Below are 20,419 nucleotides of genomic sequence, written 5' to 3'. Positions count from 1 at the left end.
CAGTGCGTCCTGGGCTTCCAACCACCGCTCTTTCCCTGGGATGGCGAACCATCTGATGTCCCCGCAGTGGATCACTGGTTCCGGGAGAGCGAGAGAGTCTGGGACGAGGCTCATCAACATCTGCAGAGGGCAGTCCGTCGAAGCAAGGTAACCGCCGATAGGAGAAGGTCTGAAGAACCCAGATACACACCCGGACAAAAGGTGTGGCTATCCACCCGGGACATACGCATGCGACTGCCCTCTCGCAAGTTAAGTCCCCGATTTGTTGGTCCCTTCACCATCGTGGAACAGGTTAACCCCGTCACCTACAAACTACAATTACCCTCTCACTACCGTATTCACCCTACATTCCACGTATCACTCCTGAAACCCTATCACGATCCTGTTCTTCCCTCCACAGAGCCTGACCACGAAGAGGAACCCCCTCCTCCACTGCTCCTAGAAGAAGGAGCCGTCTACGCAGTGAAGGAGATCTTGCGTTCCCGACGTCGTGGTGGCCAGTTGGAGTACCTGGTGGACTGGGAAGGGTACGGCCCCGAAGAAAGGACATGGGTTCCCAGAGCTGATATTCTCGATCCTAGTCTCATGGTGGAGTTTCATGAGAGCCACCCTGAGTTCCCAGCGCCTAGAGGCAGAGGGAGACCACCACGGCGTCGGAGGTGTCGGCCCTCAGGAGCGGGCCCTGGGGAGGGGGGTACTGTCATGGATTGGTCAGGCTCTCACGACCCCCACTCACGAAGATCACCATCACCTGACTTCTAATGAGCACACAGCTGCATCACATTCACGAGCACCAGATAAAAGCACAGCACTCCAGTCGCTCATTGTCCGGGCTCGTCTCGACGAAAGCGGACAACTGAGCGACCACTCAGCGTAGTCATCCTCAGCTAAAACAAACGATTTCCTTACCTCTGTCTCCTGTCCGCTTCATAACAGAATCAAAGTGAAAAAAATAAAAAGCCTTTATTGACATGGCTATTATTTAAATAAAAAAAATAAAACAGCACTCATGTGCAACTACACACAAAAAAATGAAACTACTGTGTCCTTCACTCAAAGGGCATTTTAATATTGGATTATGTGAAAAAAATTTATTTCTGATTTTAACCTGTTTTATTCATTTTCCTTTAAAGCCAAATCCTTTAGATTTTAAAGGGCACCTATGGTAAAAAATCTACTTTTCAAGCTGTTTGGACAGACATATGTGCATGTATGGTGTATAGACCGTCATATTGGGGTGATATAAGCACACCCAGTGCTTTTTTTTTCAATTTAACAACATAAAAAACGGTGGACCAATTGGAGCAGTTTTCAGATCGACCGCAACTTTACGTAGGAGTGCGGTCCCCCCGCCCACCAATATTGATTGACATGCGCGTCATCATATCCTCAGTTTGTTGATTCACGTCCGCCATTTTCAGCGTGAGTCGAAGCAATATCACTAAAGGAACATGCTAGCTCTATTTTTAGATACAAGGCTCATTGGGCTCAACACAAGATCAATATTCTCCACATTATCGCTCTAATCGGAATTATTGGTTGTATCTTTTGGTAGGTTTGCAAACATGTGTACTTCTCATTGAGTCGACCTTATACTTCAGCCGTTTGCATTTCTCGCGATCCCAGAAGCTCCCTGTGATCTTACCTAGCATGCGTTTTAGAATTCTAAACATCGGTTTCTATCAGGGAACACTCAAGTCGACGGCTGTGCGCCGCGGACCGCTGCAGAAACCGATGTTTAGAATTCAAAAATGCGTGGCGCGACTATTCGGGACACTTCATGTTTCTGCCGCGCCACAGAGAGTGTCTGGTGTGCCGTGTCGCGGCTTCGAGCGGCGCATCTGGTGCCTCAGTCAAAGTTAATTCAGTGTGTGTGGTTATTAGTTTCTGTGTACAAGCTCGGCACTTGAAACTAGCTCACAGTTGGCTGTAAAACTGTACAAAGACACAAATGATTTTGTACTCTCTGCTTGGTCTGTGTCCGAGTTGTACATGTACGACTGAATGCTGATCCTCTCCTCCTCCTTTCAATCTGCCTGTCTGTGTTGCAAACACAGAGCGGGTGAGCTCATGGCCCCGCCCCCTTGTTACGTTGGCGGGAAGCCGAAACTAATCTACATGTGAAGCAACCCATAAATCAGTGAACTGTGGACACGCCCCCAACATGACACTTTTTAACACATTATAATAAAAAAATCTGAGTTGTGTTTTAAACTGAACCTAAACTGGCACACTCAGAAGAACCATAATATTAATATTAAATCATAAAAAAGAGGTCAACTATGTTCCCTTTAAATTTTTTCAAGGTCTATAAAAAAAAGGTGTTTTACTTTTTTGTTACTGATTTTGTTCCTTGGCCAGAATAAATATTTTTATTAATATTAAATTACATTTTTCAAGTCAAAAACTATCATTTGAGGGAAATATATAAATTTAGCTGTAACAAAAAGTCATTTTTCAGTATGTAACATACAGTAATTTTTTTAGCTTGGTCCAATGCAACATTATACTAATAATACAAAAAAAAATAATAATAATATTAGCAATTTTGCAGTTTTATGATTAAATTAAGTCTAATCATGCTCCACTCTTGAGAACTATCATAACATTACCTGTAAAGACGGCGCCGTGTTTCTGGAATCCGAGGAAAAGAAAACAAATGTGTTCATGTCATAATCCATAGTGGTTGTACTGACCAGCTCAAACACAGCGCTTTTGAGTCCAGTCTGAGCGACACAGAGATCAAGACAGATAAATAGTATTAAACAATTATATAAGGTCCATTCTGTGATTTAGTATTTACTTTCAAAGTCAGATACCTGCTCAATCCATGCAGAGCTCACATTGCCAGTTATATTATAGAGCTTTCTTTCATTCTTTATGAGATTGACGTCACAGATGAACACTGCACACACCGCCACACTGCAGTTCTGACATACACACACATACACACACACACACAGATATTCATTAATGAACACTTAATACACTTGTAACAAATACATTTAACAATAGCTGAAAAAAGTATTCACAATGAGCTGAAACAAAACAATTCTTGAGGGATTTTTTTTTTCTGGATAACTTAATTGTTTTATGTTCCCTCCACCTAAATTGGTCAAAAACAATTAACTGAACTTCAATGATTTGTGTTGGGACACTGTAAAAATGCTGGGTTCCACACAATTCCTTCATGTTGTCCCCACACGAATCGATTTAATGTATGGTTTTTACAAATTTAAGTTGATCAAACATAAAACCATTAAGTTCATGCATTCGTTCATTTTCTTTTCGGCTCAGTCCCTTTTCGGATACCCTTTCAGCTGCAACCCATTACTGGGAAACATCCATACACACTCATTCACACACATACAGTACACTACGGACAATTTTAGCATACTCAATTCACCTGTACCGCATGTCTTTGGACTGTGGGGGAAACAGGAGCACCAGGAGGAAACCCATGCGAACACGGGGAGAACATGCAAACTCAGCACAGAAATGCCAACTGACCCAGTCGAGGCTCGAACCAGCGACCTTCTTGCTGACCCACTGCGCCACAGTGCAGCCCAACAATTAAGCTGTTTACCCAAAAATTCAAGAATTGTGTTTACTCAGCTCATTTTAAAAAGCAGTTTGAACAAGCAGCACAAATCATTTTTGAGTGTATTTTCACTATTAGTACATTTAAAAAAAACAAATAAAAGAACTTTCCAAAGAAGTCTCCTCACCAGTACATGATGTTTTTTAATAGCATCCATAAAATGTGTAATACTAGGCCTCTCCTCTGCATTGTTCACACAGTCAGAAACCTTAAAAAGAAACAATAATATAATTATGAAAGAAATAACCCTTTTTTGTCATGACAACATTATTAAACAGGTTTCTGAACAGTAAATTTCGAAAAAAATTATAAATATATAAATGCAATTAAGGTTTGTAAAACAATTTAAAAAGTAACACATTCACACACTTGCAAAGTAGAATTTTTCCAGATGTCGGTATCACCAACTTTCACTGGTACTCTGACGAAAGCTGTGAAAGCTAATGGCCTGAGGTCATTTTCAATCTGAGAGATGAAAAGTAAGAACGAGTTATGTACAGTATAGACATTTGAGTGTTTTCAACTGATTTAGATTAACCTGTTCTGAATAATAATATTAAAATATTTATAAAATACTGAGGTTTATGTTTTTTTAACTTATTATTTATTTACATTTACATTTAGTCATTTAGCAGACGCTTTTATCCAAAGCGACTTACAAATGAGGACAAGGAAGCAATTTACACAACTATAAGAGCAGCAGTAAACAAGTGCTATAGACAAGTTTCAGGTGTGTAAAGTCTAAGAAGCAAAGCATTAGTAATGTAAGTTTTTTTTTTTGAGAGAGAGTACAGTTAGTGGTATAGCCAGAGAGGCAGTTAAGATTAGGAAGGAAAGTGGAGACTAAATAGTTGAGTTTTTAGTCGTTTCTTGAAGACAGCAAGTGACTCTGCTGTTCTGATGTAGTTAGGGAGTTCATTCCATCAACTGGGCAGATTGAATGTGAGAGTTCGGGAAAGTGATTTATGATTGTTTTTAATTTATTTTAGGGCAACACTTTATTTTGATGGTCCATTGGAGTATTAGTAGACTGTCTGCTTAATATCTGTTGATACTGCTCCTTTAACAGACATTTAACTGACTAGAAGAAACTTTGCCAGTACATGTCAACTTACCCTAACCCCAACCCTAACTTAACAGTAACCTAAATTCAACAAACGGACCATCTAAATAAAGTGTGACCTTATTTTACAGAACAACCCCTTCCCCAACAATTCAACCCCTCATGAGAAAATAAATAATAACAAAAATAATATAAAAATGTAAAATAAATAAAAAATACTACCATCATAAATACTTTTCAGAGGATACATTTGTACGTCAAGTCACATTGATAGTGACAGGTTAATTAACCTCTAAATGTGCATTTCTTGTAACACTTTTTCACCTCTTCAGAAAAATATCAACAAATGAAATATCTTCATTTGTAGATATACAATTATTTTTTCCATTACGTAGACCTGTTTAAGTCTCTAAATCCACTGAGCCACCTTTGGAGGACCTTCTTCCATCCAATGTACTGTTATCATTTTGCAACCAGTGAGGTTTAATATTAAAGAAAATCTGTAAAAATTACAGTGGCTGCCAGAACTTTACAGTTAAACTACCATAATTCATTGTCATAGTATTATACACAAGTTTTTGAATGTATCTACACATAAAACTGCACTTTTCTACCTGTAGACCCATTCATATGCATGCGAATGGTCAGACTGGAAACGCAAGCTCATGCGACAAGTTTTCGCAATTCACTGCGTTGGAAAGTTCAAGCTTGGTAAACTCTGACCTGCGAAATCGCATCACATGACTGTGTGTGACCAATCGAAGATCGAAATATGTCCTCTCTGGACAGAAATGTAAAACATGGACCAATCGCTCGCATTTTTATATGTCTAATCATCTTGTTTAATCCTGCTCCTTTTCACAGCACCGTACAACAGAATTTCGCACACACAAACTCTAGTGTGACCACAGCTTTATAACTTTGTTACACAAACAAACACAGCCATAAGCAGATGGTGATGAGAAAAACCATTTGATGAACAAATGCTCATCGCAAACAACTTTGTAGAGACACATATTAATAAAAGGGCTCAGCGTCATTCACACAACTACTAAACACCATCATGGTAACACACACAAAATTAAAATAATGCTATAAACATTATCACCATTAGATGTAACAAACTAATGTACATCAGTGATACTGAGGAGTAAAAATAAAAAAGAACCATAGTGATGTCAACAAAAAGGCATAAAAATTGAAGTGTCATGAAGGGATTTCTGGGAAAGTCAATTTATGGTTATTAATCATATATATGTACTGTTATCCAGGTTAAGGGTTTTTGTTGTAGCATTTAACAGTTGCAATTACCATAATATTTTAGAATTAAAGTGTAGAATTAAAAAATTACTTTACAATAAGGTTCTATTAGTTCATGTTAGTAATGGATTTATGAACTATACAAGTTTAACACCATTTATTAGTCCAACATTTACTAATGTATTATTAATGGAGTTATGAACTGAGAAAAAAATGCTTGTTTACATTACATTAACATTAATGCACTGTGAGTTTAGATGCAATAACAGTGAACGTCTTTATTTTCATTAAATTAGGTTACCAAAGATGAATAAATACTGTAATGAATGCATTGTTTATTCATGTCAGTAAATACATCTACAATTAACTAATAGGACTTTATTGTTAGGTGTTACCATACAATTACAAGAACACTTTATAATGTATTAGTTTATGGTCCAGTTGTTGACACATTAAACTTTCTATTCATTAAATTTGCTTAATGTTTAAACTAAATTGCGAAAACTAAACAAGAAACGAAAGCATAAAGTGTAAGTAAACACAAATCTTTAATGAAATTTCTATTCACAGATCACAGCAGAGAATGTGAAACAAACATTACCTTTATTGTCTGCTGGACGGGTTTTGAAAGATCCTTCTTCCCTGAAGTAAAGTTAATGTGGATGGTGGAACTTTCATGCCTTTCAACACAAGCAAAGAAAGCAATTTACACATTATAGTACAGGACACAGAAGAAACGTGGTATTATTGAGCAGAAACATGGAGCACTGACCGGATCAATGCGACATAGATGCCATATTTCACATCGATGCTTTTCTGTTTGGATAACTCGCTGTCTTTTGAGTGTTGGTCATTCGAACTGTGAGAGATGGAGGTTTATTTATTAGTTTCCTTTAAGATTCTGATATGCTGATCATGTGATCTAGAGCTGCACAATATATCATTTCAGCATCAATATTATTATTAGCATTATGCACCTCTGCAATAATCAAGATGGTCAATGTTGAGTCTGATTATAGTTACAATTCGCTGCAAAGTTTAACAGAGCGAAAGTTTATTATTTGTATGACAGTTCACCCATTTTTTTATTCTTTCTTTTGTTGAAAAGTAAAGAAGATATTTTAAAGAAAGCTAGAAACCTGTTATCATTGACTTCTGTAGTATTGGTTTTTCCTACACTGGAAAAAAATATCCATAAATTCAGTTTTCTGTATTTTGTGATTCATGTTTATAGATATTTTTGCCTTACATTTATTTATGCTTTTGAATGGCATCATGGGACCTTGCTCTTGAACTTTAAACTATTAAAATGTAACCTTTTATAATTAAAAGTGCTATATTGTCTGGATTGATGTTGTCTGTTACAGTACAAAAACCTTGTTATAAACTGCCATAACAATTCCTGTTATTTTACACACTTATTTTGCTATATATGATTACATTATATGACTTCAAACTACTAAAATGTCAATAAAAGTCACTTTGTTAAACTGTAGAGTTGAATTTTCCACATTAAAAGTCGACAGAGCAGAGATCAACATCCTATAATGCAATTCACAACCATAAATAAACAAAAAAAAACTGTTGGAAATCACAAAATATGCAAACTGTTAATTAACAGATATCTTTTACAGTGTACTATGAAAGCTGAAATTCTGTAACCAGTGACTCCCATTCAAAACATCTTATTTTGTGTTCAACAAAAAGAAGAAACTTACAGGTTTGAAACCATTTGCGAGTGAGTAAACAGAATAATCTTATTTTTTGGGTGAACTATCCTTTTAAGGCTTGTGAATGTGAATTTCATGGCATTCGGGTATTTTGACCTTATTAAAGATGAAGTATTTTTCATTATTTATACAATTAAGACTATACAGTCTTATACCTTTGATCAATCAGTTTCTGTACCTGGATACTATTCGTTTCTGTACTTTTACTACTAGACTCTCTGGAAGACCATAAAGCACTGTTTATTTCACTTTATTCTTTGCTCTATCATTGTATTTATGCTTGTAATTTGATTATTATATTGTACACATGATTCACTCCCCTAAACAAAAATCCTATCAGACCCTAAACCAAACCAATTAATCTAAATTAGATTTTTTTTACCCAAATGCACACTGTTTAAAGCAATTAATTGCTTTATTTTTAAAAAGTGAGTAAACCCCTCGCCTTAAAAGCAATAAGTTGATTTTACTTCAAAAAAAAAAAAAAAAGTCAGTAAACACATTGACTTAACTTTTATAATTATGCACATCATTTGTTTACTTATTAATTACAAGGCATAGTTACTGTGCATCTCTAAAGGCAACTATTCACCTTTTACAGTGCATATGGTGAAACTGTATTCATATACCCAGTGTTGGGCAAGCTACTTGGAAAATGTAGTGAGCTAACCTATTAGCTCCTCTACTTAAAATGTAGCTACACTAAAACCTACCTCCTAGGAAACGTAGCAAGCTAAGCTAAAAGCTACATGACAAAAGTAGCTTAGCTACATTCATTCATTCATTTTCTTTTTGGCTTAGTCCCTTTATTAATCAGGGGTCGCCACAGTGGAATAATTTTTTACGAAAGCGTATGCCCTTCCAGCTGCAATAGACAGTACACACTCAATCACACACACACACTACGGCCACACTAATTTACCTTACCCAACTCACCTATAGGGCATGTCTTTGGACTGTGGGGGAAACCAGAACACCAGGAGGAAACCCACGCCAACATGGGGAGAACATGCAAACTCCACATAGAAATGCCAACTGACCAAGCCGTGGCTCAAACCAGCGACCTTCTTGCTGTGAGGTGATCGTTCTACCCACTGCGCCACCATGACACCCCCCCCAAACCCTTTTTTTTTTACTATTTTTATTTTAATCACAAGAGCTTTAATAATATTTCATGCACTTGTGGTTTGTCCCTCTTGTCTTGTACTTTCATCAGCCAGATACCGGCTTCACAGCTTTGTGATAGGCAGTGGCATCACTTAATGTTTTGCTTTAGTTGATGCTACTGTGCTACTTGCTTAAAATAATACCTTCGCCACTGAAAAGCTATTTGATTTAGAAAGTAGAAGTACTACTGCCACACTACTGAGAAATGTAGTTTTTCCAAATATCATGCAGCCATCTAAACCAATGATTCCCAACCCTGTTCCTTAAGGCACACCAACAGTACATATTTTGGATGTCTACCTTATCTGATCCATTAACCTCAGGTTTTAGAGTCTCAGTTAATTTAGGTGTGTTTGATTAGAAAGAGGTTAAAAACCTCTGTTGTTGGTGTGCCTTTAGGTGCCTTTAGATCTAGTGGTCAAAATTTGTTATACACTTCGAGTTGATTTAAGCAGTAAACTGGCAGAAAGATTTCATACCTCTTGACTGAAGCGCTGAATGTCACGTTTTTACCCAGTGTAACTTCTCTATTAATACTGTACGTAATCTCAAACACAACCTAGAAATTGGAGAAAAATTGCAGACTGATTAATCAACATGAGTGTCTGTGGTCAGTAAATGAGTGTGTTCCTGTCATACGTCTGACCTTAGTTTTATCCTTGAGGATGGGTTTACTGATGGCGCACTCAGTTTTTCCCAGTCGAACACCTTGCTCTCCATCCAGGGACAAACACTCTACTCTGCCCTGCTCAAGCAGAAAATTACATGAAGCAGAGCAGTAATTAGATATTTTCCTGGATGTTGATTGGTCAGTAGCTGTGTATTAATTTGTAGGCACCCATAACAGCATAAAGATGAAAAATGACAGGAAAAATGAAAGAGTACAGCAAATGTACAGTGTGTGAGGAAATATCATGTATTGTGTTAAAGGAGTCATGAACTACCTCTATGAACTAGCTATGCATAGATTTAAGTTTGGTCCTTTTTAAAAAAGACTTTTAGCTGAAGTCAAAATGTTAAATTAAACAAAAGTCATGCGCTGTTGTGTTTATGAAAATAATAAAACCATAAATGTATATGTTAATATATTCCAAATAATATGAATTCTACAAAATTAGTTTTCAAAGCTAAACATTAACAACTTTTTGGAGATTTTTTTCATAATGTCATCAAGTTTTTATTCCTAAAAAAAAAAAACACAATTTAGAAGTAATTTAACACATTTTTGCATTGCTTTTGACTCATCAGAACAGTGGTTAAATGGGTGTGGCAAACTGTAGACTCAAAAGTAAACACCCACAGCTATGATTAGCAAATAGTTTAGCATTTGGACCCTTTTCACAAGATTGTTATGATGCGTTTAACTCTCATCGGTTTCGTAAATCATTAAAAGTTTTGGATATTTAGATTTTTTTTTTTTTAATGCAAGTACATTTACATGTATTTACATATGTACTTTATCATCTTTGCATGAAAACTACAAAAAAAAATATTACCACTTATGCAAGGTGTTATGCGACAGTAAGATTGAGGTTATTCTCTCTTCTGGCTGCCGTTACCAGTCTCAGACAAGTTTTTTCCGTTTTCTAAAAGTCATGATATCACCATCATGGACTTTTTCTTTTATTATTTCAACAAACAGAATTAAAAAAAAAAAGTTGTTGTTGTCCTCTCCCTTTCACTACGATCTAAGTTTACCAACTATGACAACATCCGTTACTGGGAAACCTGCAAATGTGAAAAGGGTCCATTAACAGAGCTGAACAAGCAGTGAAGTACAAGGCAACATTAATCTTCTGAGAAGGCGGGGCTTATCCACCCGGTTACATCACAGAGTAGAACTTTAAACTTCCTGTCATTTTGGCAAACTGTTTTCAATATAAGCTGTTTTTATAACAACAACAAAGTTTTGAGCTCTGAAAATTTCATTATGTCTTGTCATGTGTGACCACTTTCATGTCAACAGATTTTTTTCCAAAATTTTGGTTTTTCATTTGATGACCCCTTTAAAACATGCTTCTTAAAAACTCCATCAACAATATTGGCTTCTATTATTACCTTCAGTATTTATGTATTTCCGTCTTACCTGTTTTAATGTGATTCTCCTGTATGAAAATCCATATGTGTAATTGAGGGTGAAGTGTGGGTTGTATGAGTTTTCTCCTCTATTCTTAACAAACACTGTCACGTTGATCTCCTGCATTATCCCAACCTCTATATTAGTAGATCTGAACCACAAAAACAAACAACAAACAAACAAATTAGAGATACTTTAATATTTTCATTTGTGTCTAGACAGTTTTAAATAATTCATTTCAGTCACAATTAAAGTTTGTGAATAAGGGAAAATTGCTCACCCAGAGAAATTGAAATCTATTCTGAGCTCATCAATACATATATTATCTTTTCCACATTCTCTCTCAAAATCCAGCTGTAAATGGGAAGATGCAGTTGTTAATTGTTCGAATATGGGATTACTACGTTCTGATCAATGTTATTTGTGATTAAAAGTATAATGTCCATCATATAAAACTATTGCATCTATACTGTTTACACATCTACATTATTAACTATTCATTTTTCGTGTTTGTTCATGATTTTTAGAAATGCCACTATCTTAGGTGAATATAAGTTCAGTGGAGTGACTGTAGTCTCTCAGATTTTATTATAATTTTGCACATTTTTGTTTTGAATTTAAATTAATTCCTTACGGACTCAAAATATGACGTTTGCTGCTTGTTCAAACTGCTTATTTAAAATGGCCTAAAGCAACACAATTCTTATGTTGTTTTTGGGACAACTCAATTGTTATGTTTACTCCACTTACATTTGTAAAAACAATTATGCTAACTTAATTGATTTGAGTTTGACAACATGAAGGTATTGTGTTGAACAGCATTTATTAGATGAAATTAATGCCCCTTTAACTGCTGGAGAGTCTATCAAAAACTTAGTTTTGTGTGTTTCTACAATATTATTATTTATATTGTTGTACAGTACTGTATATTTTAGGTAACCATTAGGATCATAAAGTGATATAAGCCAAAAATACCTTTGATTGTATAATATTTTTAATAGTAATACTGGAAGCTGGAAAGAGTATGCTCATAGACATAACTTAACACTGATGAACTCTTACATCGTGATCTGAGGTGGTCTCTGTATCTGGCAGTAGAATTGGCCTCAGGTTTTGACTAGATGGGAGACCATCAAAGGTGAATTTTAACTGATTGGACAATGGATTCAGAGCATCTTCTGGACAAGCCTTATGGAAATAATAAATAACCAAGAACGTTAATAACAAAACACTCTTCAGTTCTACGTGGGTCACTGCTAGTAAGCATGTGTATGTCCCAATCAAATGTCAGCAACTAAAGCTTACCACTATATGGAAAGTATGAGTTTTGCATTCCTCAGTTTCTACATCCCTAATGTTCATCACATCACTGGTGAGGCGGTTTTTGGTTGAGAAGTCTGCTCGATACTTCAATCGCTTTGCATCCAGGGTTATGTTGTACATAATCTTTGCTTTCAAACCTAGAAAATGTGATCAATCATTAGAAAAATAAATACTATAGTTCTTTTTTTTAACCATACTGTAGTAAAGTGTATTCTACTGTCTGTTATATATTATTTACAACACTTTGTTGATGAATGATATACTGTTGCATTGTATTGTAGTGAACTGATAAATTGCATTAATGTAATATATTTTAGTTTTTACCATTTTATTTTATATATATATATATATATATATATATATATATATATATATATATATATATATATATATATATATATATATATATATATATATTTCTTTTTTTTTTCTTTTTTTTATTACAGTACAGCACAAAAACAATGTAAATGAGATTATAAATAAACCTTTTAAGAGATGCCTGTATCTTCTCATGGTGAAGCACACAGTCAGTCTGATTTCCATTGACTTAGAGCAGTCTGTTGTAACAGCAGTTGATATTTTGGATGGGTTGAAAGTAACTTTTGTTTCCAAGCCCATGATGGGTCTGGACCTGAATGATGGACATAAAACATATATGGGAGATTAATATCTCGCGTATAGCCAGACCTTAGACTGATGGCTGAAGGTCTGTGTACTTTGGCGACTTTGAATGCTCAAGGACCGCCCACGATGTTATACTGTATGCCTGAAAGGTTAACCAACCAATCGCGTATCATTTTGTGCCACGACATGTTTGTGGGAGGGGAAATGTCCCCAAAATAACAGCCTGGCACACAACCATAACATTCATTCATGAGCCTTTTTTTTTTACAAGTCTACAACTGCGTGTCACAGAGCGGCGCTTCTGGTGTGCGACCTGCTTGAGATGATGACAGATAATGGTGTAAACGTTTGATTAGTCCTAAAAACACAAGGTTTTGTTGAATTTGTGAGCCCTGTTTTGAAGGTTTTTACTGCCATTAGAAAAGAAAAATGAGAATTTAAGCATACCTGCATATTTGTCAACGTCACGTGCTGAAGCTTATATGCATTGAGCATTGCATACTTTTAAAATCCAGGGTTTAAGTCAAATTGATAAATGCTGGTCGTAACAAAGTGATGCCCCCAATATCAGACAGGTGTGCAGTTAATCAGTGATTCATTAATTTCTCAGAGCGCTTATTAAAAAGTACTGTCATCACTATAAACATTGCAGCTTTTTTTATATGCTCAGATTTGTTTTTTAAGCGGGCCGATTAAGGCCCAATCCCAATTCTACGCCTTAGCCCTTCCCCTTACCGTGTTTTGTGCATTCACTTGAAGGGATACTTGTGTCCCAATTCTCTTTAGCTTGAAGGTGTAGGGCTAAGGCGAAGAGGTAGATACCTCTTCGAATGAAAAATTTCAGCATCACCCTCGAAACCAAGGGGTAAGAAAAAAATTTCCCAGAATACACCAGCCACAACGGCAGCATAGCTGCATCCGGAAGTAAGGAGATCCTCAAATTAGTAAATTTTTTTGTTATTATTTTGACTTTTTACAACAAACAAAGACATGTTTTAATAAATTCATAACCGCGTTCGTGTTATACCGTCATGCTTTAAAAAAAAAGTCAGCTGAAATAAAAAAACGCTAAATTTAGCGATCTATAATTTATAATCAAAACTCCTGTATAGCAGTGCCACAACATTCTGACACTTAATGACACTCATCCCCTGTCAGAAAAGTCTAGTGGCTGGGAATGAGCTTTTTACAGTGTCTACTATAATGTTATTGTTGTTTTTGGTGTGTTTACATTGATGAATATGGCCAGGGTGTAAATGCGCAGTATAGGTACTATCTTAATGCCACATTATATCATTATGATAACATAATATATACCTTCAGTGATTTCCTGAAGATAAATACCAAAAAATAGCACAACTGAAATAACAACAGCAGTCGCGATCGTCGATCTCGTATAAAGCAAGAGATCGCGATGACATATGGTGATGTGTGCAGGGGCTGTAGTAGTGTCCCATTTTCTTAGAGGTAAATGTTAAAGCCTTTCCCCTTCAAATTCAGTTTTAAGGGCAAAGAGAAAGGGGTAGGGGTACAAAAATAGAATTTAGATTGGGCCTAAGATTAATGTACACTCGACTCACAAAAATCCTGAATACTTTTACAGGATGCACACGCACACAATGCTGTATAAAAAAAAATCAGAAGACGACTGAAGATCTAATAAAGTGTTTGCAGAAAAGTGTAGCATATGCATCAGACATTTAGCCAAGTGTCCTTGGGTGGTTCTTGGTGTGACATCTAAGGCTGAGATTAGATTATGGCTAAAATGATCGAGGCTAAACAGTGTATCTGTACTGTATATATTATGAGATTTCTTAACAGACCGTAAAAGCACAACTGCTCCTTTGGACCCAACAGCAATGTCAGGAAGGCTGTCTGCAGTCTGATCTGGAGAAGATTGACTCAGTGAAATCCCAAAGTACTTCAATTCTGACTGCACAGATGATCCAGCAATCCTCTGTCATTAGACACAGTGAAGGGAAGAGGGAATGGTTGAATGGAAAATATTACTCTGAACCATTTAAATTAGTGAAGCAAATGTATTTTTCACCTGGGAGAATGATGAAATGATCCCTCCATCTCTTCCATTGAAGATGTAGATGCTGCCCTTTCCATTCTCCTCTAACGGAGCACCAACCAGCACATCCATAAAACCATCACCATTCAGATCTGCTGGACTGGCTAGAGAAGAGCCGAAGCGACCCCTCTGACCAGCCATGCCCACCAGCACCACACCAGAAAAACTCAACTTTGACTACAAGACAGAAAAAAAGATATGAGAAAACAAGCTTAAACATACAGAAAGCAAATGACTTGATCAACTTTTATTTTAACCCTTATTGAATTTCCAAAAAGTTCACTTGCCCAAGATGTGAAAGTATAAACAAACACTCTCCCCTCTCGCTCAGACTCTATGTATGTTGGTGCTGATACCAGAAGCAGGTCTGTATTAGAGTCTCTGTTCAAATCCACCACACACACCTCAGCTCCAAAATAAGAGCCAATCTGAGGCTGAGGAAAAAAGGGGTTGAATATGTAGATTAGTTTATCAACGGAATAACGAATGCTTGAACATTTATGTTTTAAATCTGATATCATCACAATACTCCCATAACATATCTTCATAAACTGTATCTGGGTATTATTTCTAAGTGTAATTGTATTATTGTTTATTGCATTTATGGTTTTGACACTAAAATGTAAGTAAACAACCGTAGGAGAGTCCAGCGTTTGAACTGCATTGCCTCTCATTCTGGATATAGTGACTTGTCCTTTATGCTGGTATCTTGGGGCTCCTAGAATAACAAAGCTGGTCCATGACACTGTTGCAACAGCCATCGAATAACCTTTAGACAAAGAGCAATAGATCATTAATGTTTAGAGCTCCATTTATAAAATGCAACATAGATACTTATTTTTTTCTCTTTTTTGGGTTAAAGCCTCACCTTGATAGCTTTCGTGCTCACTGCCTGTTTGAAAGGAGCCTTCTTGGGAACTTTCCTGATATCCACCCTTCCATTGGAAAGCTCCAACAGCACTCATCAACACACTTCCCTGATCAAAGTAAAACTGGATTGGAATCACAGAGCATCTCAGGGTTTCCAACGGTACTGTTATATATAATGACAAACTGTTTAAAGAGACAGTTCACCCAAAAATGAAAATTCATTTACTCATCTCCTCTTGTTCCAAACCTGCTTGATTTTTTATGTTGAGCACAAAGGAAGATATACTGAAGAAGGTTGGAAAAAACAGACATTGACTTCGTATTCATGTTCCTACAATGAATGTCAATGGTTGCTTTTTCCCAACATTATTCAGAATATACACAAGTTAAAGAACCACTTCAGTGTAAATTAATGGTGAGGAATAGTTCATTTTGGGGTCTCTTTAAGTGCATTAAAGAAATGTAAATTTTCAGATTTTTTTAAGAAATGAAGCAGTTTAAACTAATGACCCATCACTTAGTTTGACATGTTAAGGATTTTGCAAAATTGCAGACATACATATGGTGTGAAAGCTGTGCTGAATCCATCCTGAGCAAACTCCATTCTGGAAGAATCTCCTGAAGTCTGGGTTCCTGCAAGAAACAACAAAAATTACAAAACATTTGCTAGGCCAAGGCCTTTTAACAATTCTAGCTAAAAGAAAAAAACAAATATCTATAGCATGTACAATGATAAGCAAAACATTGCAATAAGTGTCATTATTTTTTTCCTAGCAAAGCCACATATAACTGTATGGCATCTGGATATACAGTATGAGATTCAAGCAAATTGGATACAGCGGCAATGGGCGGAAATGTAAAATCACACAGGCATTTGGGTCAGTCAATGCGTGTAAGTGTATATATATATATATATATATATATATATATATATGTATATGTATATATTAGGGGTGGGCGACATGACCTAAAATTAATATCACGGTATTTTTCATCTTTTGAACGGTGACGGTATAATATCATGGTATTACTTTAAATAGCAAAATAATATACATCTCAAGGAAGAACGGACAAAAAAAAGTCTCACTTCTATCACTCTTTAAAAGTTTCGGTTTGGGTCATTGTAAATGCTCAGTCTCGTTATGAGCTGATCTTCATTTCTCTGTGTTGGTGGAATAAAGCAGGCGAGTCAGCCGCACCAATTTATGAGCAGACAGAGCAGGATTCTCATGATGACCACCGGCGCAATACCGCTCTTTGTTATGAGCCGTAGTTTCAGTGTAAACTTAGTAAAGGTGAGTTTCTTTGGCGATGATGTCTACAGTATTGGATTTTATATTTAGCAGACATTTGCGCTGAACATGCGGTGAATGCAACCCATCGAGATTCAGGCATCTTCTCCGAAAATACTCGATTGATCTCAGCTGGCGGATCAACATTTATCTCATGTCATGATCGCTGTCATCTGCGCCATTATTATTATTATAACTTTAGGTGAGGTTTGCAAACCTGTGCACTTTTCACTCTTCAGCCGTTTGCATTTCCTGCAGTAACAAAAGCTCCTGTTATCTGACAGCGGGAAGCCTTGAGTCACTGACAGCTAATATGAACCAATACAGCAGCAGGGTAGAGCGATTCAGCAAGTTTTTAGAGAAAATCAAATCAGATTGCACTACAACCATTATATTCAGACACACAAATGCTACCAAATATATTATGAGGGCGCATAGATTAAATTTCGGGCGCTCATGCGACCAAAATGGTTGCAATTTCGAGCCCTGTAGTATAAGGACAGGTATTCAGACCACAACTGAACGTTTGAAGAAAATTGAATGCCTTATTATTTAGAATTAGCTATTATTGATGTAAATGCAGCCGTTCAAGGCGCATAATTGATTTATTATGGTATTGACAGTATTAGAAAATCCATGTCATGGCGCAATGTCACACCGGTGATGACTATGACACCGGTGTACCGCCCACCCCTAGTATATATGTATATATATATATATATATATATATATATATATATATATATATATATATATTAGGGGTGTAACGGTTTCAGAAAAATCACGGTTTGGTTCGACACGAAACAGTGGTGTCATGGTTCGGTTAAATTTTTTTAATGTATTAACACTAACATCATGAAAGTATGATCTTGCTTTATTTCTTTAACTTTAAATAGTGATAGAGCTATACCTCTGGGGTTTTCTGCTTAATAGCAAATAAAACAAATCCTTCTTTATACTCAAAACTAAAAAGCTGCTTATAAAAATAAATACAATATTGTAGAAGTAAAACAAATAAAAAGAAAAGAACAATTTAGTTTTTATATGGAACTCGGTTTCAATTTATTTTTAAGTATTTTTGTATTTTCAGAAAGATGAGTGTCCACCTTTTCTTCAGACAGCACAGATGTGCTTGATTTGACTGTCACCTGCCATTTTAGTGGATCTGATAGCAGGAATTATCTGACTGAAATGGGCTTATGAAGGAATGATGTAACGGTGCTCTATTACATTTACCATTTTCTTGAAACCCGAAATTTCCACTACCGATTGAGTCTCATATCCACAGCTAATGTACCGATTGCCTCTGTGATTTGTTTTGCCCTGTTTGAATCTGCAGGAATTGCCTGTCTGAATGCTGCGGGCATACTTGCATAGTGCGTGTTTCCAGTTTTCGTCTAATTCCAGTTACTGATACCGTGATGTCAGTGTAAATGAGTTGACATGCTCATATATTACAGCTAAAATGGCTTACTGTCATAGCCGATGTCATTTTTTTTCCACCACTCTCTTGACACCACCCTCATAACTTACAGGAAAACCAAAGTGCTCCCAAACGCCAGACCCGCTGTTGGTTTCAAACCTTTTTCTTAGAACGCAAAATTACCCATTATGCTTTGCGTGTATGTGCAAGGAGTATGCTAAGAACTTCCGGTCGGCAGCTGATGCGTATAAACAGTCACATTTGGACAGCTTTGAAATGAGTTTTAATCTATTTTATTATATCGCTTTTATCATCTTTGAACTAATACTGTTGTCGATCAGCGCCACCTCCTGGACTAATTATTTAAAAAATGTGATTTAATGGAATGGAAATCGCTAAAGTCAACATTTTCTCTTGCTTTCAAATATATAACCAACCCAAACACATGTAATTCACCAAAATGTTTGACACACACACATAGCCTTCTGTACTGTCCCACTGACACACTGATTTACTAAGTGACCGTGAAAATAAAGTGACATTTTGAAATGACAGAAAAACACAAACTGTGGTAAAAACGACACACGAAATGAAAGATAAACGGCTCACGATTAGACTGAACAGCAAATCAGCCAGCAGAGTATCAGTAACAGGCTTTTATTGGTCTTTGTTGTAAATTGCAAGACTTACATAATGATACCTGTTAAGATTCATGCCAGTAATCTAGTTTGCTCTGTAATGCAGTGAAGTATTGCGCACGCGCGCGCGCGTGTGTGTGTGTGTGTTGAAGTCTATTGAAACCCATTTTCAGAGCGCAAATTACCAGATAAATTAATGCAAATGATTAGAGTTGTAAATGCTGTAGACGGAAGTACTAAATATTCTACCTGAAGACGCTGGTCGCTATGGCGCCCTCCATGCAGCTGCCAAGAAAAGGGTCTATGAGGATTACATTAACGTTACTAGCCATTTTGCGAGCTAGTGCAGCATGTGCCTGACTCGAGTAGAGTTTGGAACTGCGGTCACGCCATCTGCGGTTCTGAGAGAGACGGTCACGCTATCTGTGCTTTAAATTGTAGTGCGCGTCTACTCTGTGTTTTGCGGTAGATTAAAGACGCGTGTGTTTAATGCGCTGCAGTTTTATAATCTTGTTTTTTTTATAATCTAGCCTACATGCAAATTCATGATTATTATATACCCAAATATGAACAAAAGTGACGATTTTTGATTATCCCTCATTTGAATTCATATACGCGAATAAAAGTGAAACAAGATTATAAAACTGCAGCGCATTAAACACACGCGTCTTTAATCTATCGCAAAACACAGAATAGACGCGCACTACAATTTAAAGCACAGAGCGTGACCGTCTCTCTCGGAACCGCAGATAGCGTGACCGCAGTTGTTTGGAGGTGGGCGAGGATGGCAGCATGATGCCTGTCACGTCCGGTCACGTCATTTGGGATGCATTGTTGAGCGTTGTTGCACTGAAAACATATTTTGTAATATGAACCAATACAGCAGCAGGGTAGAGCGATTCAGCAAGTTTTTAGAGAAAATCAAATCAGATTGCACTACAACCATTACATTCAGACACACAAATGCTACCAAATATATTATGAGGGCGCATAGATTAGATTTCGGGCGCTCATGCGACCAAAATGGTTGCAATTTCGAGCCCTGTAGTATAAGGACATGTATTCAGACCACAACTGAACGTTTGAAGAAAATTGAATGCCTTATTATTTAGAATTAGCTATTATTGATGTAAATGCAGCCGTTCAAGGCGCATAATTGATTTATTACGGTATTGACAGTATTAGAAAATCCATGTCGTGGCGCAATGTCACACCGGTGATGACTATGACACCGGTGTACCGCCCACCCCTAGTATATATGTATATATATATAT

The 20,419-nt window shown here is 36.6% G+C and overlaps 1 protein-coding gene across 2 annotated transcripts in view; it reads right to left on the bottom strand.

Moving 5' to 3' along the window:
* Window positions 1-20,419, bottom strand: part of LOC130238156 (integrin alpha-M-like) — a 39,488-nt gene that overhangs the window by 4,793 nt on the left and 14,276 nt on the right. The window contains exons 10-29 of one of the 2 annotated variants that reach the window (XR_008838608.1): window positions 16,352-16,425; window positions 15,791-15,899; window positions 15,558-15,691; window positions 15,210-15,356; window positions 14,896-15,099; window positions 14,669-14,802; window positions 12,707-12,852; window positions 12,204-12,358; window positions 11,961-12,086; window positions 11,179-11,252; window positions 10,908-11,049; window positions 9,468-9,566; window positions 9,301-9,380; window positions 6,697-6,783; window positions 6,526-6,604; window positions 3,971-4,066; window positions 3,729-3,809; window positions 3,407-3,578; window positions 2,820-2,930; window positions 2,640-2,726 (exon numbers count right to left, since the gene is read on the bottom strand). Coding sequence is in view for 1 of the 2 variants with exons in the window: in XM_056469061.1 (XP_056325036.1) it covers window positions 2,613-2,726; window positions 2,820-2,930; window positions 3,729-3,809; window positions 3,971-4,066; window positions 6,526-6,604; window positions 6,697-6,783; window positions 9,301-9,380; window positions 9,468-9,566; window positions 10,908-11,049; window positions 11,179-11,252; window positions 11,961-12,086; window positions 12,204-12,358; window positions 12,707-12,852; window positions 14,669-14,802; window positions 14,896-15,099; window positions 15,210-15,356; window positions 15,558-15,691; window positions 15,791-15,899; window positions 16,352-16,425 (2,192 nt within the window). In the remaining variant the exon portion in view is untranslated. Of the gene's footprint in view, window positions 1-2,612; window positions 2,727-2,819; window positions 2,931-3,406; window positions 3,579-3,728; window positions 3,810-3,970; window positions 4,067-6,525; window positions 6,605-6,696; window positions 6,784-9,300; window positions 9,381-9,467; window positions 9,567-10,907; window positions 11,050-11,178; window positions 11,253-11,960; window positions 12,087-12,203; window positions 12,359-12,706; window positions 12,853-14,668; window positions 14,803-14,895; window positions 15,100-15,209; window positions 15,357-15,557; window positions 15,692-15,790; window positions 15,900-16,351; window positions 16,426-20,419 lie in introns of those variants that run through there. The other variant, XM_056469061.1, reaches the window with a different exon arrangement.

Source organism: Danio aesculapii, chromosome 12 (assembly GCF_903798145.1).
Source record: "Danio aesculapii chromosome 12, fDanAes4.1, whole genome shotgun sequence".
Lineage (NCBI taxonomy): Eukaryota > Metazoa > Chordata > Actinopteri > Cypriniformes > Danionidae > Danio > Danio aesculapii.
This window is presented reverse-complemented; position numbering and strand designations above follow the sequence as displayed.